This window comes from Medicago sativa, chromosome 1, assembly GCF_051527215.1.
Source record: "Medicago sativa cultivar Bolivia chromosome 1, Bolivia_mono, whole genome shotgun sequence".
Classification (NCBI taxonomy): domain Eukaryota; kingdom Viridiplantae; phylum Streptophyta; class Magnoliopsida; order Fabales; family Fabaceae; genus Medicago; species Medicago sativa.
The window spans coordinates 16,359,666-16,386,702 of NC_140749.1; the positions used below are offsets into that span (position 1 = coordinate 16,359,666).

General features: G+C 33.7%; 3 protein-coding genes across 3 annotated transcripts; all 3 read left to right on the plus strand.

Moving 5' to 3' along the window:
- Positions 1-3,157: 3,157 nt before the first annotated feature.
- LOC146953107 (putative UDP-glucuronate:xylan alpha-glucuronosyltransferase 3) lies at positions 3,158-9,194 on the plus strand. Its single transcript, XM_085707888.1, has 4 exons — positions 3,158-3,430; positions 5,861-6,067; positions 6,484-7,121; positions 7,904-9,194. The coding sequence occupies exons 1-4, from the start codon at positions 3,369-3,371 to the stop codon at positions 8,935-8,937; spliced, it is 1,941 nt and encodes a 646-aa protein (XP_085564014.1). The 5' UTR covers positions 3,158-3,368; the 3' UTR covers positions 8,938-9,194.
- A 399-nt stretch (positions 9,195-9,593) lies between these two features.
- Positions 9,594-10,613, plus strand: LOC146953108 (uncharacterized). The gene has a single exon (XM_085707896.1). It carries the CDS (start codon positions 9,655-9,657, stop codon positions 10,402-10,404), a length of 750 nt encoding a protein of 249 aa, XP_085564022.1. The 5' UTR covers positions 9,594-9,654; the 3' UTR covers positions 10,405-10,613.
- Positions 10,614-12,881: 2,268 nt separating this feature from the next.
- LOC146953109 (stearoyl-[acyl-carrier-protein] 9-desaturase 6, chloroplastic-like) lies at positions 12,882-15,419 on the plus strand. The gene is made up of 2 exons (XM_085707879.1): positions 12,882-13,548; positions 14,517-15,419. The coding sequence occupies exons 1-2, from the start codon at positions 12,949-12,951 to the stop codon at positions 15,081-15,083; spliced, it is 1,167 nt and encodes a 388-aa protein (XP_085564005.1). The 5' UTR covers positions 12,882-12,948; the 3' UTR covers positions 15,084-15,419.
- Positions 15,420-27,037: the final 11,618 nt, after the last annotated feature.

Here is a 27,037-nt window from a genome sequence, read left to right on the forward strand (position 1 = left end):
ATTTTACTATTGAAATCAACACAATTAATCATTCCCTTAATAATCGTGCACCAACCTTAAACGACTAATACCCTTTAATTGTTAATGCAATTACCCACATTTATTGTCTTTGACCACCGTCATGACTTGTCTCAATTGGTCATTCGAGTAAAACATGAATGACAACCCCACAATGTTCACAGCATGAGTTACAATACAAGGGGCAATATCATCGACACTTAATTTTTCAAATTGCTTTGATAAAGCTTCAATTTTTGCATAAATTTAATCAAGTGCTTCAACATCATCCCCATCCCTCTTTCTTGGGGAACCGCGATCTATCGCTTGCCCATTGGTAGTGATTCATTGTCATCTCTTATATGAGAGATATGCTTCCTCCACACTATTGTTGATCATAGATCCATGGATCGTCGCGTCCACATTTATCCTTGTTGTGTAGGACAATCCATCATAGAATGTATGCACTTTTAGCATTTTGCTAGGATTCTAGGAAGGCTTTCCTTACCTCATACTATGTAGAAATGGATTCGGATTACAAAAAATGTAGCATTCACTCCCATCTTCCCTGCCCATAGGTTCCCTTTCCCCTTCAACTATTGTTATAAAATTGACATGATCCTTAAGGTTTAGTTTCAGCTATCCTCGAAGGACACCAGAGGTTATTGTGGTGGAAGCCACTTAGCTTGTTGAGTAATTTGGGAGATTTGAGTCTCAAGTATTTTATTGTGGGTGGCCATTGAATTAACCTTGGATCCCATAATTGTTTTAGAGCTTCACCAATGTAGAAATTTTGTTTTTTAAAATCTTCATTTTGTTTTGTTTGTTTAAAACAAAATTCTCCAACATTAACTCTAAATTGGATTTTAATTTGCGGGTTGTTTGGTCCTTTTGAAAGTGCTTGAATAAGAATTACCCCTTTGATTGTTAATACAATTAACTATTTATTGTCTTTGACCACCATTGTGACTTGTCTCAATTGGTCATTTGAGTAAAACATGAATAACAACCCCACAAAGTTCACACAACATGGGTTACAAGGGGCAATATCATTAACACTTAACTTCTCAAATTGCTTTGTAAAGCTTCACTTTTTGCATAAATTGAATCAATTGCTTCAACATCATACCCACCTCCTTTCTTGGGGGAATGTATGCACTATTAACATTTTTCTAGGCCATGGTGTAGGCACAATCAAACCATCTCTTTAAAAAGATCTCAATACTTTCCTAGGAAGGCTTTCCTTATAGCTCATACTATGTAGAAACGGATTCGGATTACAAAAAAATGTAGCCAAGTTCTTTAATAGTGAAAAAGGGAAGGCTTATGGCATCGCTTGTGATACCATTAATAAAAATAGATAAATGAAGATTTGGGTCATCCATAGGCACATTGGAAAATTGACTTTGTTGTATGATGGACAACAAAGAAAATTTCACCTCAAAATTGTTAGCCTCCATTGTAGGACGCACAATACTTGAATGTGAATTCGTAATGGTGGGAGTAGCATAGTTGATGGAGAAATCTCTCAATCTCGGGTATTGATTAAACAATCTCCCCAAGATTTTGTGTTTTTTTTTAATCCAAACAAGAAAATAACCAGAACATAAAATTAAAAGTGAACTTTAGTCTAATCAGGGTAGAAAAACAAATGAATATCAACAAGTCCCCAACAACGATGTCAAGTGAACCGATGGCATAATTGTTTTCATCTTGGTATTCAAGCAATTTGTTCTCATATTTTCCGTGAAGGTAATTGTTGTGCGGATAAATTAGCTACTCATGGTCACTCGGTTACATGCACTGTTTGGTTGGCTTCTCTTCCTTAGACTTTGATGGCAGACTTCACTAGGAATCGTAATGGATTGCCAAATTTTCGTTTCCCTTAGTTTGTTGTATTTTTGCTTATTTTTTTCGCTACTTTATGCCCTTTGAAGGGTTTTGGTTTGGTCCCCTCTCTTTGTATATATTTTTCCCTTTTTTTAATAATACATATTGAGTAGGTGGTATAGAATGAGGGTTTCAACGAGGTGCCAACCTAGTTGGGATGTCACTGATTCCCCTTGATGCTCTCCCTACTTTTGATATTTTGAAGGCAAAATATCTCTTTTGATCCTTTAAGTTTGACAAAAATCCTGAATTACTCCTTTATGTTTGTTAAGTTTCAAATAAGTCCTTAAGTTTTTTTAAGTATCAAGTAGGTCCTTTAAATTTTTTAAAATTTCAAATCGGTCTTTTAACTTGTTAATTTAGTGCACTTATTTGAAGTTTTTTTAAGTTTTTAAGTTTCAAATAGGTCATTAAAATGGTAATAAGGATCTGTCCCCATGAGCTTAGCTCAGTTGGTAAGGACAATGCATAATATATGCAAGGTCCGAGGTTCGAACCCCGGACACCACAAAAAAAATGGTAATAAGGATCCCAATATTTTTGTCAAACTTAAAGAACCAAAAGAGCTATTTAGCCTATTTTAAAAATAGTCACGAATCTATTTAACCTATTTTGAAAATAGTCACAAATTTTAAAAAATTTATCATATCAAGTTAGATAAAAATTTCTTTCCACAAATATAAACACATAAAATTCACAATAGACACGATGCAAATATTGAATAAAGTTTTACAATAAGAAAATACTTCCTCCGGTCCTATTTATAAGAGAAAGTTAGGTCAACAAAAGTTAATGTATTTAGACTGAATTTTTAACTAGATACATCAACTTTTGTTGACCCAAGTTTCTCTTATAAATAGGACCGGAGGGAGTATATAATATAAAGATTACATTAACATTGATCATTTTCATTAAATATTTTTAAACAATTCATAATATCACAAATATAATTTGTTTTTATATACTTCTCTAGTCACATTTATAAACAAAAAATCATTTTTTTACACTAATGTATTTAATATATATATAGATCAAATACATTAATTATTAAATGAATCTGAATTTTTTATTTTTTATTTTTTTTATTTTTATAAATATGACCCAAACGAGTAATTACTACAATATTACCTGATCCTTAAATTTTTACCAGTTGATATTAACTTTGGATGGTAAAGTCATAGTTAGTTCTTAGTTCTTACCATACAAGCAAAAAAAAAAAAAAGTCAAAGGTGAACGAGAATAATAACCGCTCCAACTCCAAGTCATGGTTGTTTCCACCACTCTCCAGTCTCCACCACCTCATTCTTGATCCAATCCACCTTAAAACCCTATTCGCTTCATTTTTTCACTCTCTACAAAAACCCTTCGAAATTCACTTTATGCTTTTCATTCCCATCAAACTCTTCTCTTTCTTCTTTCTTTCTTTGTGTATTTAACTTCGCATTTTGTTCTGTTAGAAACTGGTTTGACTTGATTCGAAGATGAGGGGTCCCACCCCTAACACCGTTGAGCCACGTCACCGATTATCAACCTCTTCATTCAGGTTGCTTAATGAAAATGATCCTTGATTTGATTTACATTTTTGTTTATTTGTTTAATTTTTATCTTTCAAATTGGTTAATTTTAGTTACCTAATTTTATTTGAGTATGACTCATATTTACTGATAAGTGTGTCCGCTCGAGTGCATAGCACAGCAAGTGGACCTATGAAGCTCGGACACTCTTTGGATTAGGCGTGTTCCAGAGTTGGACATGCGTCGTGTTCGACATCGACACGATATTAGCGGTGTCGGCTTCATTGGAGCTTACACACTGGGAGTGTAACAAGCATATGGTAGTTAAGTTTTGTACTGTAGTATGCAGTTTGAGACGTGACACAATTGACCGAACTCTGTGATCAGTTGTTGTGTTTGTGTATGCGTTAATTTATCTGTTTACTTTAGATTTGAATTTTTTGTTCCAAGTGTATGTTTGGTTAATATGGTGAGAAAATTTGATTTTGAGTGTAAATTGATTTTGGCCAAAGTTGAACTGAAGGTAAAGTGATTTATGTCTGGGTACGTTCATGTAAAAGTGAGTAGAATAGTAAATTTGAGTGTAAAAATCAATGAAGTAATTAGAAGCCACAAGTTTTAGCTTCAAGTAGAATCAATTCTAGAGGCAAAATCAATTATACTCTAGAGGAACCAAACATGTCAAAATTAATTCTACACCTCTAGAATCAGTTTTGCCTCCTCCAAAAGTGGAACCAAACATACACTTGGCTTTTTATTAGATATAAGAGCTATTTTAGGTTTTTTAGTTATGTAGAGAATCATAAGATCCTTGATTGTAATTTTCAGATGCTAAATGCTTGTCGTTGTCAGTATTGCTTTCTTTGTTTAATTTTCATTATATATATTTTTGGAACGTAATGCTATTATTGTTAGTTTGTATTTAGAATTTGGCATTTTGTAGTAAGTGGAAACCAACTAACTTTCAACTTTGAAGGAGGTTGTTGGATTGAATGAATCTTGAGTTTGGTCCGAATAGTAAGCGTAGCAAATACAAATTTTTGGTTCTAATTGGTGCTAGGATGGAATAATGTAAGAACAAAGCTGTTAATTAGAATCATGGAGATTCTGCACCTTGTTTTATCAATTGATTTGGTCTCAATTATATATTCGAAAAGACAGAGATCCTGAATCAATTATCCCAAAAGAAGGGTTAGAAGAGTGAGTTTATAAATTGATATGGGCATTGTTGTCTAATTATTTAGGACTTTGTTTTCTTTTTTGGTATCCAAATTATTGTTGAGTAACAATGAAGAAATTCCCTGTCCTTAGATAGATGTTTAGCCTCGTTACCGACTGTCAACTTCATTCAGGTTACTTATTGATACAAAACAAAAAATCTGAACCCTGATTTGCAATTTGGTCTGGTGGGTTAGTCTTTAGCTTAGTTGGAATTCCATTGTCTTTCTCAAATTGGTTAATCTTACCTACCCAATTTTTATGTTTATTGTTGAGTATGACTCATATTCATTGATAAGTTGATAGACACTCGAGTGCATCGAGTGGACCTGAAAGTGCAACGACATTTAAACTTTGGATTGTACTCTGTAACCCAAGTATTGTACAATAAAAAAAAAACTACCACAATCACTATGCTGTCTGATAAAATGCACAATTGACTGAACTCTGTGATCAATTGTTTGTATTGTTGTCTGCTTACTTAACTGTTTACTTTAGAACCGGATTTGTTGTTTTAACATTTGTCCAATTTTGTGGGTCAAGCTAAACTCCTTATTAGATATAAGAGCTATTTTAGAAACTTTTAGTTGGTTGAGAATCTTAAAATCCTTTGTAGCAATTTGAGATTGAGATGCTAAATGCTTGTCATTGTCAGTCTTGCTTTCTTTGTTTAATTTTCATTTATATATAAATTTGGAACCTTATGCTATAGTTAATTTGCATTTGGCATTTTGTAGTAAGTGGAAATCAACTAACTTTCAACTTCGAAAGAGGTTGTTTCATTGAATGAATCTTGAGATTGGTCTGAATAGTATGAGTAAGCATGGAAAATACAGATTTGTTCTAAATAGTGCTATGATGCACGAACAAAGCTGTTAAATAGTGTCATAGAGATTCTGAAGAGGCTGAGATTCTGTCAATTGATTTAGATTCAATTCGAAGAGATTCTGAATCAATTACCCAAGAAAATAACGGTTTAGAAGACTGAGTTTATTAGGAGACATGGGCATTGTTGTCTTAATCATTTGGGATTCTGTTTTCTTTTTTGGTATCCAAATTATATTAACAATGCTGAAATTGCCTGTCCTTACACAGATGCTTATAGCTAAATTATATGTATTTGTTGATGAAGACACATAATTGAACGTTGTCTTAAAGTTCACTTTACATCTGCTTCTTTTGTTGCTTCTTGGACTCTCAGACATAAAAGTATTGATTTTTTTCCTCTCTATTGGATGCAGTGAAGATACTACCAAGAGAAGGTCTCAAAAAAATAAGGATTTTAAAGATGTTGAGAAAGCATCACATATTCCGTTTCAAGATAGGAGTATAAATTGCAAGCCGAATTGGAAAATTATTTTGGTTATTATTATCTTGGGAACCTTGCTTACAATTTTCCATCCTCCAGCTGTTTATAATACTGATCATATATCAAACTCTATATCACGGTATGCCTAAATTTTCGTGGTTTCATGTCATTATATTAATTTACCCTTGTTAGAACATATCTGTCTCCTTACTTACAAATACAATTCTTCAATGCATGCATCCCTTCCTTAGATTATGTCTTGTCTCTTAACTTTGTAATACAACAACAGCGTTGTCAAATAGCGGCTATAGCATTGCGGAATATGCACAAATCACTATTGTTCTGCAATAACTATTTAGTACAAAGTACTTTCAAATAGCTGCGCTAGTGGAGCTATAGCTCTGTAGCGTAACAAATTTGAACAAACCGCTATTTTTGGCTATCCATAATTGACAACACTGAATGACAATTGATTTGTCCAAATAGTAAAGAGTGATTTTCATTTACTTGCTTCTCTTTGTTTATAATATGAATATTTTATTCTTTGGGTTGCAGGTCTACATTTGTAAACGACGGGAATGGAGAGCTCGATAGAATTGATCCGCGTTATGCATCATTTCTTAATATTGACTGGAACCAAATAACTAATGTTCTTGAAAATTTGAAGGATAAGGACACCTATCAGGGTGTTGGCTTATTAAACTTCAATGACAGTGAGATTGACCACTGGAAGCAGCTAGTACCAGAAGCCGAACATGTAGACCTTCACCTGAACTATGCTTCTAGTAACATCACTTGGGAAGACTTGTATCCAGAATGGATAGATGAAGAAGAAGAGTATGAGTTTCCTACTTGTCCAACACTACCTAGGATTCAGGCGCCAGGAAAACCACGGCTTGATCTTATTGCTGTTAAGCTTCCCTGCGACAAGTCAGGGCGCTGGTCAAGAGACGTAGCTCGTTTGCACCTGCAGATTGAAGCAGCAAGACTTGCGGCTACTTCCAAAGGGGTTCGTCCAGTGCATGTACTTTTCGTGACTGATTGTTTCCCAATTCCAAATCTCTTTACTTGCAAGGATATGATGCAGCGTGACGGGAATGCCTGGCTTTATGAACCCGACCTGCATAAACTCAGAGAGAAGCTGCAGTTACCTATTGGTTCATGTGAACTATCAGTTCCTTTGAAGGCTAAAGGTCAGGACGATGAAATTCTTTTATTTCTATGTTGTGTGTAATTTGTGTCCTTATTCTTTTAGCACTTTTCACTGCAAACCTTGACATTGCGGAAAAATGCAGCCGATGCAGCTGCAATTGCATTACCGAGACTTCTATAACCTTTTATGGCTGCCACAATTGAGGCTGTTGACCGGTATTCAGAACTATGCCTTGAGTATACACTATTTTCAAGGTTAATGAACACCGTAGATACTAGTCAAGGTGTCTATTAAGTACCAGATCTGAATATTGAAGGAAAAAAAAAGTATTTTCACTATTTTCAATGTTAATGAACACCATCGATACTAAGTACCAGATCTGAATGTTGAAGAAAGGAACGTGTTATGGTGATTATTTTGCCAACTCTGAGATGTTGCTGATTGGGAAAATGACCAGTGAAGGGTATTCGTTCAAGAGATCAGGACTCTACTTCCCAAATTCTAAAAGATGTCCTAAAAGCCGCACACTTTTCTTTTCTGTATATTATTTATTTACAGCGCACAGCCCACATCATTAACTACTAACCGATTACCTTATAGTATATCAATAGATTTATTGCTTAATGTCAGAGAAAGCATGAACTTTAAAATTAATTGAATCTTATTGTCTGGCATATTTAAGCATAAAAACCATGTCTTAAGTGCGTTCCATAAAGCCAATATGGCTCTTGAAAGCGTATTATTCAATTTCCTTTGAATTTCCAGTATACATGGAGTTAACTAGATATATTGATCAGGGACTAACTGTCTTACCTTTAACAGAAAATTTTCACTCGGAAAGGGCACACCGAGAAGCTTATGCAACAATCCTGCACTCTGCACATATATACGTTTGTGGAGCCATCACTGCAGCTCAAAGTATTCGAATGTCTGGTTCAACGCGTGATCTGGTGATTCTGGTTGATGAAACAATAAGTGATTATCACAGGAGTGGCTTGGCAGCAGCTGGATGGAAGATCCATACAATTCAAAGAATCAGGAATCCAAAAGCAGAACCAGAGGCATATAACGAGTGGAATTACAGCAAATTTCGTCTCTGGCAGTTAACAGATTACGACAAAATCATTTTCATTGACGCTGATCTTCTTATACTCAGAAATATCGATTTCCTTTTTGAGATGCCTGAAATTTCAGCCATAGGAAACAATGCTACACTGTTCAACTCAGGTGTAATGGTGGTTGAACCGTCGAATTGTACATTTCAACTACTTATGGACCACATTAATGAGATTGTGTCCTACAATGGTGGTGACCAGGGCTATCTAAATGAAATTTTCACATGGTGGCATCGGATTCCAAAACACATGAACTTCTTGAAACATTTCTGGGAAGGCGACGAGGATGAGAAAAAGGCGACAAAAACTCGTCTCTTTGGAGCGGATCCGCCAATCCTTTATGTCATCCACTATCTAGGTACTAAACCATGGCTTTGTTTCCGAGATTACGACTGCAACTGGAACGTGGACATTCTGCAGGAGTTTGCGAGCAATGTAGCTCATGCGAGGTGGTGGAAGGTCCACGACGCCATGCCGGAAAACTTGCAGAAGTTCTGTTTGCTTAGGTCGAAGCAGAAGGCAGCATTAGAGTGGGATCGTAGACAGGCCAAGAAAGGAAACTACAGCAATGGTCACTGGAAAATTAAGATAAAAGACCCGCGTTTGAAAACGTGCTTTGAGGATTTTTGTTTCTGGGAGAGTATGTTATGGCATTGGGGTGACAAGAATTGGACAGATAATTCTACTGTTAACAATTTGCCACCTGCTGCTGTCAAATCTAAATCTCTATCTTCTTTATGAGTCTACTTCGCATACTTGGCATACATATTCACATGTTTTCGCAATGTGATTTGAATTCTCTCGTTCGTCCTATACTGGAAACAAAATATGATTGCTAAATTGCATATGGGCCAATATTATGTAGCAGCTCGTCATTATTCTTTTTCAGATATTTACAGATTATAGTCATTTGCAAATATGAGTACAATTTTTGTAACTATTGACTGAGTTTTTAAGATTTTATATACAGAAGTATGAATAGGGTTTTGGTATTGAAAGCCTTTTTTTTTTGTTTTGAGTACTTAGATTTTTCAGAAATTTATTTTTGATAGCAAATTTCACTTCAATATAGTACTTCAAAAAAAAAAAAAATTCACGTTTTTTCTTCAAATAAAACTTGTTATACATTGTCCAGGGACCTGGATACAAAGTTTTCAACGTCACATACAGAAAGATCCTACCAAATTTTCAAATAATAATTAAAAAAACACAGATAAGCAAGCATTACAAGCAAAAGAGTCTAAATCTGAAAAATAAGAACAAGCAATACAAGTAAAATAAGCTAAGGAAGTCCAATGAGAAGTGTTTTCCACTGCAAACAATCCTTGAGAAACTTTAGAAGTAAGTACCAACATATTTTCTTCTTCTATAAATAAACCACACTTCAAATCAATAGTACACTCAAGCCATAACACATTCCAAACAAACATCATCAAATATTTGTACAAAAGAACCAAGATGGCCTTAAATCAACCAAATTTTTACTTTCCATTTCCACACCTCCCTCCACCACCTTCCCACCCCCTCAATCCTCCTCCATCACCTTTCCACCCCCTCAATCCTCCACCATCACCTTTCCACCCTTTTAACCCTCCACCACCTCATTCCTTCAAATCTCCACCACCTGCACCAGCACCATCTCATTCATTCCCTCCTCCTCCTCGACGCAGACACCCTCCACCACCACCATCTCATCCATTTTCTCCTCCACCACCACACAAGCATCCACCGCCATCTCCACATCACCCGATTGCTCCTCCACCACCGCACGTTCGCCCATCCCCACCACCACCACTTCCACCCTCTCCCTCTCCATACCACCCTACTGTCATTGTCATTGTCATCGTTGCATTTGGTGGCATTGCCTTGCTAGCCATGCTTGCTTTTGCATTATTTTGCTGCGTTCAAAAGAGGAAGAAGAAACAAGAAAGCGATGTCATTCATATCGATGAACATAAAAAGATTACGGAAAATATTGTGCCTGGTCCTTTTGGAAAACCAACGGTGGTGGTTACAGTTGAAGATGATGTTCATATTGATGAAGTAATTAAAAAGAATGCAGAAGTTGGTCATGCTTTACATGCTGAAGCATCAAAAGTTGAACCAAATCAAGACAATGTTTCTAGTAGCAATGAAGTGGCAACTACTGCTTCTCCTGGTCATGAACATCATCATCCTATTCAGCCACAAATTGAGATCAAGCCTTGATGTTGGGAAGTGTTGTGTGTATATTCCCTCAGAGATATTGTATATCCTCGTACATGGATTCCAAACAAAGGATCCTATTTCACCTAAATTACTTTCATTGAATAAATATCCTTAATTTGTTTTTGTTTGTTCATTTTGGTTTAATAACCATTCATTTGTTAAACCTGTATATCTAATTTGAAATTAAATATATCCGATTATTGCCTCAAGTTTTTCTTGTTACATCCCCCTTAAGCTAATTTGATAGATTGATTAACAATACCTTTACAATTACATTATTTATATTACTAGAGAGTCTTATTACTAATGACGATAATATTAGTGATCATTTTACAACGATGTCGTATAAGATTTAAACTCGGACCCTTGAAATTAAAAAATCAAACTAATAACTAAATTGACACCTCATAAACAATTACTAAAGAGTCTTGAATATAAGGACAAAAAGAATATACTCTTTCAAAAAATTACTCCCTCCGGTCCTATTTATAAGAAACATATGACTTTTTTGATTCATTGGATAAATGATGTATTTGGTCTATATTCTATACCAAGTACATTAATTACTCAATGAATCTAAAAAGTCAACTTTTTCTTATAAATAGGACCGGAGGGAGTAGTTACACTTGTTTTTGTTAATTTTTTTAGTATAAAAATGCAAATCACTAGCTAGGGTTGACAACTTTAATCTGCATTGTCTGAATCTAGCTCGACTTTCACGGGGAAATCTTGATTCGAGTAGAGTCGTATTAAGACCAATTTAACAAAACATTGTAGTTGTCGTTAATGGTCAAGCTTTGGCATAATTTGATGAGGATTACTTATATTTAGACACTTTTTCATCAATCATACACCCAACTTGATCCCACATGACCTCCCATATAACACATGATGTAAGACTACTAATAAGAGAGCAAAAGTTTAAATTTATATCCAATCATACTTTGCCACATAATATAAGTGTGTTAAACGACGGTATAAAATTAATGGTTGTCTATCAATATTTTTCCTTTGATGTGTGACCCAAACATATAACAAAACTATTTTAAAACAAGTTGTATGGATGGTAGTATTGATAAGGTAAATGTAAAAAAATAGCCTTGATTCGAGAGGTCTTGTGTTCGAGCAACGTTAATACTCTTGAATAGATCTTTAAGGTTTTTTCGTCTTAGAGTAAGACATCATTATCTCAACCTAAATTTTTAGATGGTTTCCTTTCCCCTTCTTACCTAATTCAAATTTTGAAATTTAAAATATTTTAGGGTGTTAGAGGGTGTTTTTAATGTATTTTTTTATACTACTTAGATTTTATAATCTAAAATACGGTAGAACGTGAGAAATCAACGATGGAAATACGGATTCTCAAACTTACAGTAGCAAAAAAGTGTTGATAAGGTAAATGAGAGTTGATAGGGACTTTCAATTTTGTGTGACTGGATGCAGTGGATTGGAAACAGCTCATCACATGTTCTTTTCTTGTCCCGTTTTCGCCCTTCTGTGGTGTATGGTTAGATCTTGGATTGAAATATCTTCAGCTGATCCGAATGTGCTACAAAATCATCTTGTTCAATTTATTCATTCTTCTGGAAGATTGCGAGCTCGCCGTTCTTTTTTGCAACTTATTTAGTTATCTTGTATTTGGGTTCTGTGGTGGTCAAGCCATTTTGTTTGTATGGGCATCGACTAAGCCCTTTTGTTTCTTTTGTTTTTGGTTATGTGTTGACCGTAAACTTTTGAGGATCTTTATAACACATCTTATACTATTAAGGACTTTCAGTTGGTGTTAATATAATCCATTTTTGTTCGTTAAAAAATAAAAATAAATGGGAGATTCCTTTAAATAAAAAAATCAAGTAAACCAGGGAGTATATATTAACCTTCTGTCAAAAGAAAAATCCTTATATTAACCACAAGTTTCGATATTTCCAAGAGCTATGGGAAAGTTTTAATTGAGTTGAGTCAAAATAATTCATTCCAAAATAATAAAAGTGAGTCAAAAAATAAAAAAAATAAAAAAGATCTAGCAATTAATAATTGTCGATGAAATGCTCTGGCAGTTAAAAATCCACAGAATCACTATGACCTGTATTTCCTATGATTCTCTTCTCTCCACCAAAACCAGAGCACCCCCTGTTTTATAAATCCACCTTTTTACTAAGACTGGACTATTGTTTTCCCAATGCCACATAATATTTATCAAATGACATCTACACCCTTTCCTTTCTACACATCACTTTCCAATACCACGTTTTCATTATTTTCTCAACCAAATACACCAAACCTATGCACAATTTCATAAAAATCTTACAAATTTCCACCCTCTCACAACCAATAATATCAATAAAATTATATTATTAAAAAATATTAATAAGTTAATAAAAACATTCCATGGCATTTCTGAAAATTATTCAAAAATTCAAGGGTAATCACTAATCCATTTTGCTACAAATATATGTCCCATAACATTCATTATTTTCACCTGTAAAACATAGTACTACACTACACTACACTACACAATACCTAGCTAGTATCAAATCCAAAACAATGCATATTCAAACTTGTCACTCAATTAAGACACTTCCATTAACATGGAACATTCCAAAAACCATCAACCACCGACCACACCGCCACCTATTACCACCACCAAAATCCACCATCACCACCACACCACCGTCGCTAAAAATTTCCAAAACCCACTCAATGCCACCAGAAAAGCTAGAAATTTTCAAATCACTAGAAAACTGGGCTTCTGAGTCTGTTTTACCACTACTAAAGCCAGTGGAACAATGCTGGCAGCCACAGAATTTTCTCCCTGATCCTTCATTGCCATTTGATGAATTTACTGATCAGGTGAAGGTCCTTCGTGATCGCACGAAGGACCTTCCTGATGAGTATTTTGTTGTGTTGGTTGGTGATATGGTGACGGAAGACGCACTTCCGACGTATCAGAGTATGATCAATGGTCTTGATGGTGTTGGTGATGAGGTTGGTTCCAGTCCAAGCCCGTGGGCCGTTTGGACACGGGCTTGGACTGCTGAAGAAAATAGACATGGGGATTTGCTTAGGACTTATTTGTATCTTTCTGGAAGGGTTGATATGGAGATGATTGAGAAAACTGTTCAGTATCTTATTGGAGCTGGCATGGTGAGATTTTCTTCTATTTTTTTTTAATTTCATTTAATATTTTGGAAAATTTGTTGTGTACATTTTATTGCAATCTAGGATGCTTAAGAAAATAATTAGATAAATTGGTTAGCTAAATTATTCATATTATTAATTAAAGTGATGGATAGCAGTAGGAGTGTTTAGGTGGATTATATTAAAATAATTAAAGTAATATTAATGAAAATGTTGTCTTGACATTTTTGATAAAAAAAAAAATGAGACTTCTTTTGAAAAATGTATTTATAAGAATACAAAATGTAGTTAATACTATGCATATTATGTATTGAAATTAATTTGTATCATTGCTTTTGTCCTCTTACAAATTACAATGTTGCTTTCCATTAACTAGTATAGATCATATAATTAAAAATAAATCTTTTTTTTTCCCTAAAAAAAAATAAATCTTTTTTTTAAAGAATTAAAAATAAATCTATGATAGGGAAATTATGTTTTCATATCTATCTAAATAGAATCCTCGGTTTTTTTTTTTTTTTTTGAAAAAATATAGAATCCTCGGTTTGATCGCATATGTTGTCATTTGATCACAGAATGCTCTGTTTTTTTTTTTTGGACCGAAACATAATGTTCTGTTTTGAAATAATGTTAGTGAAATAGTTTTGTACAAAATTTAATCATTAACCCCCATCACTTTTATGTTACATGAATGAGGTGATCTTTTAAATTTCAACAGCTTAATTTTTTTTATAAATTAATATGATTATACAATTCATTTTGATTGAGCATAAAAAATGCCGAAACTTTTCTTCTTAGTATGTTATTATATGAAACAGAAATTAATTGATTTTTCACATGTGTGGGAGTTTAAACACATAATTGATTTTTCATGTGTTACGGTTTTTTCATTGTTTATTTTTTACTTTCTAACTAAATGGATTAATCCTAAGTTGAAAATAATGTCTACATTGCATTTTGTTTGCATTGGACAGGACCCCGGGACAGAAAACAACCCATACTTGGGATTTGTATACACATCATTCCAAGAGCGAGCAACATTTGTATCACACGGAAACACGGCTCGCTTAGCGAAAGAAGGCGGTGATCCAGTGCTTGCGCGCATATGTGGTACCATCGCAGCCGATGAAAAGCGTCATGAGAACGCATACTCAAAAATCGTCGAGAAGCTTCTAGAAGTGGACCCCACAGGAGCAATGCTAGCCATTGGTGATATGATGGAGAAAAAAATCACAATGCCGGCACACCTTATGTATGATGGACAAGACCCTAAGCTATTCGAGCACTTCGCGGCCGTGGCACAGCGCACCGGAGTTTACACGGCCAATGATTACGCTGATATTTTGGAGTTTTTAATCGAACGGTGGAGATTGGAAAAGCTTCAAGGATTAACGGGTGAGGGAAAAAGGGCGCAGGATTTTGTGTGTGGGTTAGCACCTAGGATTAGAAGGTTGCAAGAGAGGGCTGATGCACGTGCTCGTAAGATGAAACCACATGGGGTCAAGTTTAGTTGGATTTTTAATAATGAGGTTGTTTTGTGAGTTTTTTTTTTTTTTTTTTTTAAGTTGAGACTAGAGATTAAGAGCTAAGGGTTACAACAAGTCAATAACTAATCTTGACACTAAACAAGGAACTTTGGGTGATGGGAGAGGAGAATATGATGCTAGAAGAATGAACAATATGTATTTTGACTCTAATGTTGGAGAGGATATGGATGTGTGCATAGATGTTGTTACTTGTTTGCGTGGATGAAAAATAGTTGGGACTTTTGGTGTGTAACGTTTGTCTTGCATTATGCATGCTATTTATTTGAAATAATAGATAAAATATCTTATATTATAATATTTTCAATCAAATTAATGTCTTTTTGTTTCCCACCATTGACTCCTCTCGTGCACTTTTGATTTATTTCATTCGTATATACTTTGAAATGTAAAACACTCTTTAGATTATATACACACTTGTCCTCTTTTCCACTTATGAAGTTGAACCTACACCTAAAACCACTTGAAATCTGAATTTGTTTTCACTGTGTATCAATTTTCAACCAAATTTGGTCGAATCCTTCGTATTTTAGGAGTTTCATACACATTTTCTAAAAACATCTTGGTTTGGTTGATTTTTTTTCTTCTCTTTTGAGGATTTCTTATTCCCTTTGGCAAATAGAACCTGGAATAGATTCATCATGTTTTCGCCTTCTATAATCCGAAGTGTGGTCACATCCTAATATTTGTCTTATTTTTCCATTGATTTAGTGTCAACCTTCAAGCTATATTATAGCACTAAAAATCACTCCCTCACGAAGAAGAGAATGAGACGTGTTGATCGTCATTTTCTCCCCCTCTTGTGAAAAAGAATCACATATTGCCCTTTTTTGGTAAATTAGATCAAGAAAGGAAGGTCTAAGCTTTGAGGGATCTTTCTCAATTTCCCCTCCAACATAGATGATTGTCTCTGTAGGACCATCCCCTATAGTGGCCATTTGGGCTAACAATAAACTGAACCAACTCGAACAAAGTTCGAGACTGGATTCGATAATTGATCCGTTGAACTTGGTTTGTGAACCAAGTGAGTTGAATTTGAGTTAGAAATTAAGTTTTTTTAACTAAATGATCTAAACTTGAACAATATACAATTCGACGCGTTTGTTCATGAGTTGACTTGATGAACTTTATATACAATACTTAATTTTTTTTATTTTAAAATTTCTATAATTGACTTTATATATTTAAATTCTAATATTTATGTATGTTGATTTTAAAGGGATTAATTAATTTCATTGACTATTTAACATTTTTTGGTATAACTATTTAACAATTAATTAAAATTAACAATTTAACAATAAAATAAAACTATAAAATAGCCGCAACATATTGTGTGCTCTAGTTCAAACATGCAACACCTAATAGCAAAAGAAGAAAAACGCCTAATAATACATTATCTTGAATTTGAGCATATTGTTGTGACAATACAGGACACCAGAAATTCAGAGACCATGACAAAAGAGAAACCTAAAGGAACATTGCAAGCTTATAAGGAGAAACACAAGAAGAAGAAAGAGGTCATCGGGAAACTCTTTAAGATGCAACTAAAAGAGAAGGAAGAGAGTTAAAGAAACTAGAGAAGCCAACATAGTCGAGGTAGAGGTCAAGGACAAGGTCAGTGGCAATTTGGACGTGACAACAGTGGGGTAAACTCAAATTTCACTAGCGATAATTATGAGAAAGGAGAATCCTCAACAAGAGGATGTGGAAGAGGCTTCTCAGGCACAGGGTATGACGAATCTCAAAGTTAATACTATAATTGTCAGAATTTTGGCAATTAGGCTTCATGTTGTAGCTTTTCCAAGAATAAAGTCAAGGAGGAGACCAACTATGCGGAAGAAAAGGATGAGAAGTTTGAAACGACGTTGTTACAGCTTGGACGTAATGGAAGTAGCCAAGAGAGTTCATGGTACCTTGGCAATGGTGCAAGAAACCATAAGTGGAGATGTCTCATTTGATGATGATTATAAGATTTTAGTAAAAGGAAAATGTAATATCTTAATTCCATTGAAAGATAGAAGACATGAATTTATTTCAAATGTCTACTATGTCTTAAACATGAATAAAATATTGAACATATGCCAACTTTTAGAAAAAGGCTATTGTATTAACTTGAAAGATTTAAGTCTCTCCATCAAATATGGGAGAAATAATCTCATCACTAAGGTGCCAATGTTGAGAAAATATGGTGTTCTTGTTGAACATCCAAAATGACATGGCGCACTTCCTTAAAGCTTTCTAGAAAGGTGCATCAAGGCTTTAATATCTTTGATTTGGGCACTTTAACATCAAATACTTAAGTTTGATGTTGAAACAAAATATGGGGAGGGGCTACCATTAATCAACCATCCATATTTAGCGTGTGTAGGATGCTTATTTGCAATTCAGAGCGAGTTTTCAGAAGGAGTCAAGCTCAAAATTCAAGAAGCCTTTCAAGCTTATACATGTTGACGTTTGTGGGCCAATCAAGCCAAGCTCAAAAAGTAAAAATAGTTATTTTCTCATTTTGATCGATGATTTTTCAAGGAAAACAGAGGTCTATTTCTTGAAGTAGAAATCAATAATCTTTACTACCTTCAGGAAGTTTAAAGTTGCTAATGTATGGGGAAGGACACCATAAGAAGCATGAAGTGGAAGAACGCCTGATATGTAAAACACAAGGGTCTTCGGAAGTGTAGTCCATGTTCATGTTTTTATACAAGAAATGAACAAGACTTGACAACAAGAGTGAGAAGTTCATCTTTGTGGGTTACAATCAAAGCTCAAAGTAGTACAAGTTGTACAACACAAACAACAACAATACTGTAATTAGACGAGATGTGGTCTTTGATGAAGAAGACGAATGGGAATTTGGAAGTCACAAAAATGAATACAACTTCTTTCGACAATTTGAAGAAGAAACTTCTAGAGAAGTTCAACATGTTCCCCACTCCCCAACATCACCCACTTCAGAATATATTGGAAGTTAGAGAATCGTGACACGTACAAGAAGTTTGCAAGATATCTATGATAACACATAGGATTTATCATTGTGACGACTTGAAGATATCTACGAAGAAATTAAGGGAATGGATAATCCCACACTATTATGTCTTTTTGGAAGTTATGAACCAGTGAATTTTGAAGAAGTTGTACAAGATAAGAGATGGAGAGATCCAACACACAAAGAAGTTCAGGCCATTAATGAGGATAATATGTGGGACCTCCTCTCAATTCCAAAAGATCATAAAGCTATCAATGGCAGGTGGATGTACATGACAGAGAAGAATGCAAATGGAAAAATAGGAAGACACAAAGCAAAATTAGTTGCATAAAGCAGTTGAAGATGTTTATTGTGATGAGGTGTTTTTCTTGAATCCACTACAACAAAATTGGGAAAATATAGCGTCCCTTTACTAGCAGTTTCAACATGAAAACACTGCAAATCAAAACACGGAGACTTTAGATAACACTTTTCAAAAAAGGGCTTTCTATGATACTAAGTTTATATAGCGTTTTGTTCAAAAAGCGCCAGCATAGGTTCAATAAAAATAATAAATGTTAAAAAAAATCAGGATTAATCGCATACATCGCTTTTGATGGAAAGTGCTATAAATGAGTCAACCTTCTTTTTTGACAAATAAATGAGTCAATCCTTTTTTGACAAATAAACGAGTCAACCTTTAATAGCGCTATAGTAGGCTTGGGAAAGATAACACTTATATATTAAGGAAAGCGCTATTTATTAGGGGTAATTACACTAACCTCCCTTGAGTTTTGTTCAAATGCCACAAACTCCCCCTCTATTTATGAAATGAGCACCAACCTCCCTTATATTTACAATAAATATCATCTTATGCCCCCTCATTCCAACGCCTGTTAGTCAAAGTTTGTAAGCATTCAATTATCTAATTTCTCACCCAACATCTCCATGGTTGGCACTCTGTTTCAGGAACAACTCTTTGGTTGAATTAGTTTACAAACCAGAAAAATCCTTCCTTCCATTTTGATGTGGCTTCCCCAATTTACCCTCCCCATTGAGTTCAATGCTTCAAACATCCAAATTCAACTCACTGTAGTTACGTTGTTTCATCACTTCAACAACAATAATTACTAATCCAAATTTTCCATTGAAACAAATAAATATTTTAGCATCTATTTCACAACAGAAGTAGAATCTCGTTGTGATAGTTTTGACAGATTCACTTCTAATTCTAGGTTTCCCCAAAATTCAATTTTTGGCCAGTATAGACTATAGATTGAAAGGAGGTAGCTTTATTGAGTGAAGTTCTGAAAATATAATTGCTTTGGTGTCTCTATCGCTGCATGGATGACAACCTAGGAATTGTTCAAATAACAAGGTTTTGTAGATGTTAGAGAAAGCAAAGTTTAAAGTTTAAACGGTTTCAAAAGGTGTTAGACAGTAGGGGAGGTATGTGCTTTTAGGAAAATAGAGGGGGTGTGAGTGACTTTTGTGTAAACCACAGGGGAGGTGTGTGTAATTTTCCCTATTTATCAACATATTTCATTCAGTCGAGTGGGACAACAATTGCACATTATTCTTTCCTTCAAAAAAAAAATTGCACATTATTCTTCAAATCTAGTTCAAACCCCTAATATATTTCCTATTTGTTCATTTTTTTTAAAGTGATATGTACTAGCAGGTCCCCTGTTTGACCCCCTGCATAATATATTTTTTATTTTTTTTCATTTTTTTAAGAAAAATCTCTATGCAGTAACAAAAATATGTTACATCTCTCCTACAAAACTGTCCAGATCCAATACTTTTCCAAAACATATCCATAAACTCTCTCTCTCACAGCAATCTCCCGTCCATAACCAAGCGCTTATGCTATAAGTCTTTTTTATCATATATAAGTGATTATGTATAAGCTATTTTTAATATAAAATATAAAATAAAGTTTGATTTTATATTAGCTATAAGTTATTTTTCATAAGCTTTCCTAGAGATCTTATGGATACAAGTTGAAAATAATTAATTTATGGATATAAGCTGTTTCCATAAGCTCTTCTAAAGTATATATGTCATTTTACCAAACTAGCGCTTACTAAAGCTTGTCAAAAATGAAGAGGAATAATCATGAAATATATATTTGCCACTCAAAATGAAATAAAATTGTCTAGATACAATAGAGGGGTGAACCTTTGATTATGTCCGAAAGAAATGAAGAAATTGACTATGTTCCTAAAAATGAGGAAACCGACTCCAATAATGATGAAAACAGCTCTCCTAAAAATGAGATCATGCTTGGTATAGATGTTATGAAGTATGTGATCAACACAAGAGTTAGAGGAGTAAAATATGAGATTGATCAACAATTTGATTAGAATTTAATTATATGTTTTCTTTCTTCTAGACTTACATACAATTGTTTGATAAAATTACCAGGTGTTACAGAATGATTTTGGTCAACCAATTGGGCCTAACGCTGCAATGTTTGCAAGTCTAGTTGGTGTTGTTTTTGTTCACACATTCCAATCACTTGTGATTATTGGAACCTCGCAGACAAATCAATAGATCTCCCTAAAGACATTGTTTTTAAGGAAATACATGTATCATATTGTTGTTGGCGTTTGTTTGCATATAAATGCTTTTACTCATACATTTTTTTCGTTATTTTGTAGAGTTTTTCCCTTAATGTTGATGATACACGCAAGAAATATGTACTTCAATTTGCTGGGAAATTACATAGATTTTTTTGATCTGTTTTAACAAAAATATCATCTTAAAGATGCCGACGGAAATTTTAAAGATCGTCCACAACTCTACGAAGGCCTGTTATCTCTGGTGGAATTGGAAGCTTTTGTAGCTATCTCTGGAGGAATGGAAAGCTTTTGTAGCTAAACGGAAAACTGAAAAGTTCCAATTAGAATAATTTATTGACAAGTGGTTTTTTTGATATAATAAAATGCTACTCGCATGTAGAGGAAAATTCCAAGAAAAAGGGTGTCACTTCATGATGAGGCTAAGAGATATAAGATATTTTTATGATAAGGTGAGTTTCGTGTTACTAAATATATTTGCTAGAAGTGGTATTGGTTCTAAACTACATTATAGTCTTGCTTTAATTTTTTATGAATAGTGTTTAAACATAGAGAATGTTTTTATATATTAAGAAGAATAAGATGGAGTATTGATAAATATTAAGATGAGTCTTAGCCATTGAGTCAATTGTTTGGTTTTCTATTTGGAAAATGAAACGGGGAATGAAATGTCTGTTGAATCCTTGTTCTTTGATGATTGTTTCACTTGTTTTCTTTATTTTTTAAATCAATAAAATGTGTGAATTGCTCTCGGCCTTTGTACTCATGAGTACCCTCTGCTTTGAATTTTCCTCTAATAAAGTTGAAACAGGGAATGAAATGTCAGTTGAATCCTTGTTCTTTGATGGTTGTTTTGGCTAGTTTTCTTTATTTTTTAAATCAATAAAATGTGTGAACTACTCTCGGCCTTTGTACTCATGAGTACTCGTTGCTTTGAATTTTCCTCTAATAAAGTATTGTTGCTTATTGCTTAATGTGTTTTCTACTATATACCCAGGTACCGAAACTTCGAAATGAATAATGATCTACTTGCTTCTTATGGATAAAAATGTTATGACCAAGAAGATAGTTGAAGATTACATGTTACCATAGAAGATTTTGATCTTTATTTTAACTAATTAGTTGTAACTTAGAGATATCAATGATTTGTAACTTTGTTTGTTAGAGGCAATACATTTTTAACATTTATGCTATATATAACATATACAAAAATTTTATGATATGTTAAAGTTAGAAATAAAATGTATAAAAGTTTATCAAATAAAACTTTAACATATCATAATATGTATGTATATGTTATATATAGCATAAAAGTTAGAAATGTATAGCCTATAACAAACGAGGTTATAAATCGTTGATATCTCTAAGTTACAACTAATTAGTTAAGATAAAGATCAAAATCTTCTATAATAGCATGCAATCTTCAACTGTCTTCATGGTCATCTCAACATTTTTATTCATAAGAAATAGGTAGATCATTACTCATTTCAAAATTTCGGTACCTGAATATATAGCAGAAAATACATTAAGCAATAAGCAACAGTACTTTATTAGAGGAAAATTCAAAGCAAAGAGTACTCATGAGTACAAAAGCTGAGAGTAGTTCATACATTTTATTAATTTAAAAAAAATAAAGAAAACAAGCGAAACAATCATCAAAGAACAAGGATTCAACATACATTTCATTCCCTGTTTCATTTTCCAAATAGAAAACCAAACACTTGGCTCAATGGCTAAGACTCGTCTTATTATATATCAACACACCATCTTATTCTTCTTAATTAACATATATAAAAAAATCCTCTATGTTCAAGCACTATAAATAAAAAATTAAAGCAAGACTTTAATGTAGATTAGAATCACTACCACTTCTAACAAATATATTTAGTAACATGAAACTCACCTTATCATAAAAATATGATATAACTCTTAAGCTGATCATGAACTAACACCATTCTTCTTGGATTTTTCTTGTACAAGCAAATAGCATTCAATCATAACATGGTATTCAAATTATATATATATATATATTTTGATTTAGCTACAAAAATTTCCATTCCTCTAGAGATATCAGGCCTTCGTAGAGTTGTGGACGAACTTCAAAATTTCCATCAGCATCTTCAAGATGATTTTTTGTTAAAAAAGATCAAAAACATCTATGTAATTTCCGTGAAAGTTGAAGTACATATTTCTTGTGTATATCATCAACATTAAGGAAAAAACTCTACAAAATAATGAAAAAAAAAGTATGAGTAAAAACATTTATATGCCAACAAATGTCAACAACAATATGATACCCGTATTTCCTTAAAAACAAAGTCTTTCGAGAGATCCATTTGATTTGTCTACGGAGATCCAATAATCAGAGGTTATTGGAACGTGTGTAAGAACAACAACACCAATGAAACTTGAAAACATTGCAGCTTTAGGCCTAATTGATTAAACAAAATCATTCCATGACACCTAATAATTTTATCAAACAATTGTAGGTAAGTCTAGAAGAAAGAAACCATATATAATTAAATTCTAAACAAATTGTTGGTCAACATCATATTTTACTCCTCTATCTCTTGTGCGGATCACGTACTTCATAACATCTATCCTAAGGGTGATCTCATTTTTAGGAAAGTTGTTTTCATCATTATGGGAGTCAGTTTCCTCATTGTCAGGATCATAGTCATGTTCTTCATTTCTTCCGGACATAGTCAAAGGTTCACCCCTGTATTGTATCTAGACAATTTTATTTCATTTTGAGTGGCAAATATATATTTCATGATCATTCCTCTTCATTATTGACAAGCTTTAGTAAACGCTAGTTTGGTAAAATTAAATATATAATTTGGAAGAGCTTATGGAAACAGCTTATATCCATAAACTATTTTCAACTTGTATCCATAAGCTCTGTAGGAAAGCTTATGAAAAATAACCTATAGCTAATTTAAAACCAAACTTTATTTTATCTTTTATAATAAAAATAGCTTAAACATAAACACTTACATGATAAAAAAAATCACAGCATAAACGCTTGGTTAAGTTGTTTATCCAAAGAGGGTCTAACTAACATATTCAATCCCAGATATCACAAACACAAACATATATATATATATATATATATATATATATATATATATATATATATATATATATTAACAATCATAAAATTTATATTCATGAATTAATCAAATGCCTTTTGTGCATACAATTATACCAAACCAGTCCCCAAATTCAGTGTTGTTAGTCGCCAGACTTCAACATCGCCTATTTAATTAAAATATCAAATAATGTCCGAATTGAGTAAACAGATATTGCCCGGAGAGCTTAGAATGTGTAGAACATAAATATGATTTTTGTTTTGAGTTATAAATATCTATTTATTTCAGTTTGGCTAGAGAACACATACATGTGTCCTCGTGAGCTTAACTCAGTTGGTGGGACAATGCAAAATATATGCAAGGTCCGGGGTTCAAACCCCGGCCACCAAAAAAAAAAAAAAGAGAGAACACATACATGTACAGAAGCAAGACTGAAACTTTTAGCTAACTTGCATACATGATTTCTCCTACTCTACTCAATGGAAATCAACGTTTCTTGTGTCTATCTTGTAGCAAATTTTGTCTTCTCTCATGTACAGAAGCAAGACAGAAACTTTTAGCTAACTTGCATACATGATTTCTCCTACTCTACTCAATGGAAATCAACGTTTCTTGTGTCTATCTTGTAGCAAATTTTGTCTTCTCTCTAATGGTCCAAGTTTCATTCAAAATTGATCTCTATATTAAAAGATATGCACATTTTACTAACAAAGTATACCAATTACAGGTTGCTGAATTATACTCTCTTCTCTCACTAATACCTACACGAATTTTCTACAACTTGGGTCTAGTTTGACCCCTAAACCTGTTCCAAGAAAATCAATAATTGCAAAAAGCCCATTTCCAAAATTTGATCTTAAATTCCTCTTCAAAGACACAGGGCCGGCCTAATATGCCAAGAGGCTTAAAGCAAATTTTATAATGAGGCCTTTTGGAATTAAAAAAAAAAAACACAATGCTTAATTATTAAAAGCATAATAAATCAAATTTTGTTGAATCCAAGATTTGAACTTAGGACCAAAAGGATTTGAGGCCTTAATTGACCAACTAAGCTAAACAAATATTAATTATTAATATGTCATATTATATACTTATAGCTAAAATGATTTATTTTGAGGCCTTTTTTTAACCCCAAATTTTGAGGCCTAAAGCCCTTACTTGTATGGCTTGACCCTTAAACCAGCCCTGCAAACACAACAAAAACAATGAACAAAAATCAACAAAAAACAAATTGACTACATCACAATGGACAACAAATAAAATCTATAACAAAAATCAACAGAAAATTAGCATGAGAGATACCTAGAGAAACAATCACAGGAGATAAAGAAAGAGAGTCGTGAGAGAGAGAGAGAGAGAGCCAGGAGAGGTTGCGGTGAGAGATAAAGAGATCCGTGAGAGAGAAAGGTTGCCGTGAGAGAGAGGATGATGTGACTGAGAGAAAAAGTGAGAATTGTGGTGTTGGAAAGAGGATTATGATTTACGGTTTGAAGAGAGAGAGAGAGAGAGAGAGAGAGAGAGAGAGAGAGAGAGAGAGATATGGTGACCGAAGGGAGATTGCCGTGAGAGAGAGTTAATGGATATGTTTTTTTTTGGAGATTGATGTGAGAGAGAATTAATGGATATGTTTTTTTTGGATTTTGGAGATTGCCGTGAGAGAGAGTTAATGGATATGTTTTTTTTGGAGATTGTCGTGAGATTGTTGTGATTTAGGGTTTGGAGAGAGAGCTATGGTGATCGAACTAGGGACCTGAAGGTACGGAAATGCTTAATCCAGCAGAAAAAAATTCACGATAAATACACAAATTGATTTTCTTTAACCATTATAGTGCTTAATGAATGAAATATGTTAATAAATGAAGCTTTTCTCTGAGATATGGGATATCTTTCTTAAGCCTACTATAGTGCTTACTATGCACTATTTAAGGTTGATTCATTTATAGCACTTTCCATCAAAAGCGCTATATACGAATAACCCTGATTTTTTTAATATTTATTATTTTTATTGGACATACGCTGGCGCTTTTTGAACAAAACACTATATAAACTTTTTTTTTGAACAAATTAAAATGGAAAATATTGCTCAAACGAAAACTGTATCACCCCGCACAAGGTGTGCTAAAATGGTGAGTACACACAGAGTATGTTACACAATCATGACCCCAACCAAAAATGGAGCCGCCAAAAAGAAAACAAATTACATGACACCCATACAAAGAATGGGGTGTCTCCACCAATCATGAAAACTAAAAGCAATAGGAACATGATTCGAAGATAACCATAAAAAAGAGTTTAGCTTCACCTTTTCAAGTTTGCTGAAAGGATCAACTACCTTATTTTTGAAAGCACAATTATTTCTATCCTTCCAAATTGCCCATGTAGCAGCTAGCCAAATAACCTTGAAGTAACCATGAGTAGATCTTGGCAGTCCCGCCATATGAATAAACTGAGTAAAGTGATCTACAATCAGCCCTGGACACACAAAAGAAATGCCAAGCCAAAGACAAATGAGATACCAAACACTTCCAAACAAGTTACAACCAATGAAGAGATGATCCGCCGACTCGATATTACCGCATCCACCGACACACAAATTATCACTAGGTTGGAGAACATGTCTTGAAACCAAATTTGTTCTTGTTGGAATTCTATCCTTCAATAATCGCCAAGTAAAGAGAGACACTTTAGAAGGAACTAACTTGTGCCACACGTTGTTATAAGCCGCAACCGACGTTGTCTCTTCAAAAGATGTGAGATAACGATTTTTGAACTTAGTATCATAGAAGGCGATTTTTGTTTTTGTTTTGAAAAAAGCACCATCTAACGCCTTCGTGTTTTGATTTATAACACCTTCGTGTTAAAAGCGCTAGTAAAAGGGCACTGTATTCTCCCAATTTTGTAGTAGTGTATTGAAAAAAATCAATCCATTGATAATTGTTTCTTTCAACTGCTCTTTATTCGTCTTGATACACTCTTCTCCTAATTTCGACTTTTGATAATATACGTGATAATACCTTTCCAGGATAGTAAATTCTACGGTGCAGTCACCCAAATGACTTTTCCAATAAAGTCAAATTTTTTAAATCAGTTTATTCAAAAACCGGCCTTAAAAGTTTAAATATAATAATGGAATTTATTAAAGGACCAACAGGGAAATGTATTTTACAACCCTTTATATTATGTCCAAATTATCAAGATATTACACTAGTTAAAGCACAAATTAGATGGTGTGATACAACGGCTGAATATTTTCTAGACAAATATTTATATGAAAGCCATGAAAATGAAGATCATTTTTTATATAATGAACTAGTA

Coding starts and splice junctions, on each gene's coding strand:
- LOC146953107 (XM_085707888.1), top strand. CDS start 3,369: ATGAGGGGTCCCACCCCTAACACCGTTGAGCCACGTCACCGATTATCA. Junction 6,068..6,483: donor ATATCAAACTCTATATCACG/GTATGCCTAAAT, acceptor TTTGGGTTGCAG/GTCTACATTTGTAAACGACG. Junction 7,122..7,903: donor AGTTCCTTTGAAGGCTAAAG/GTCAGGACGATG, acceptor TACCTTTAACAG/AAAATTTTCACTCGGAAAGG.
- LOC146953108 (XM_085707896.1), top strand. CDS start 9,655: ATGGCCTTAAATCAACCAAATTTTTACTTTCCATTTCCACACCTCCCT.
- LOC146953109 (XM_085707879.1), top strand. CDS start 12,949: ATGCATATTCAAACTTGTCACTCAATTAAGACACTTCCATTAACATGG. Junction 13,549..14,516: donor ATCTTATTGGAGCTGGCATG/GTGAGATTTTCT, acceptor TGCATTGGACAG/GACCCCGGGACAGAAAACAA.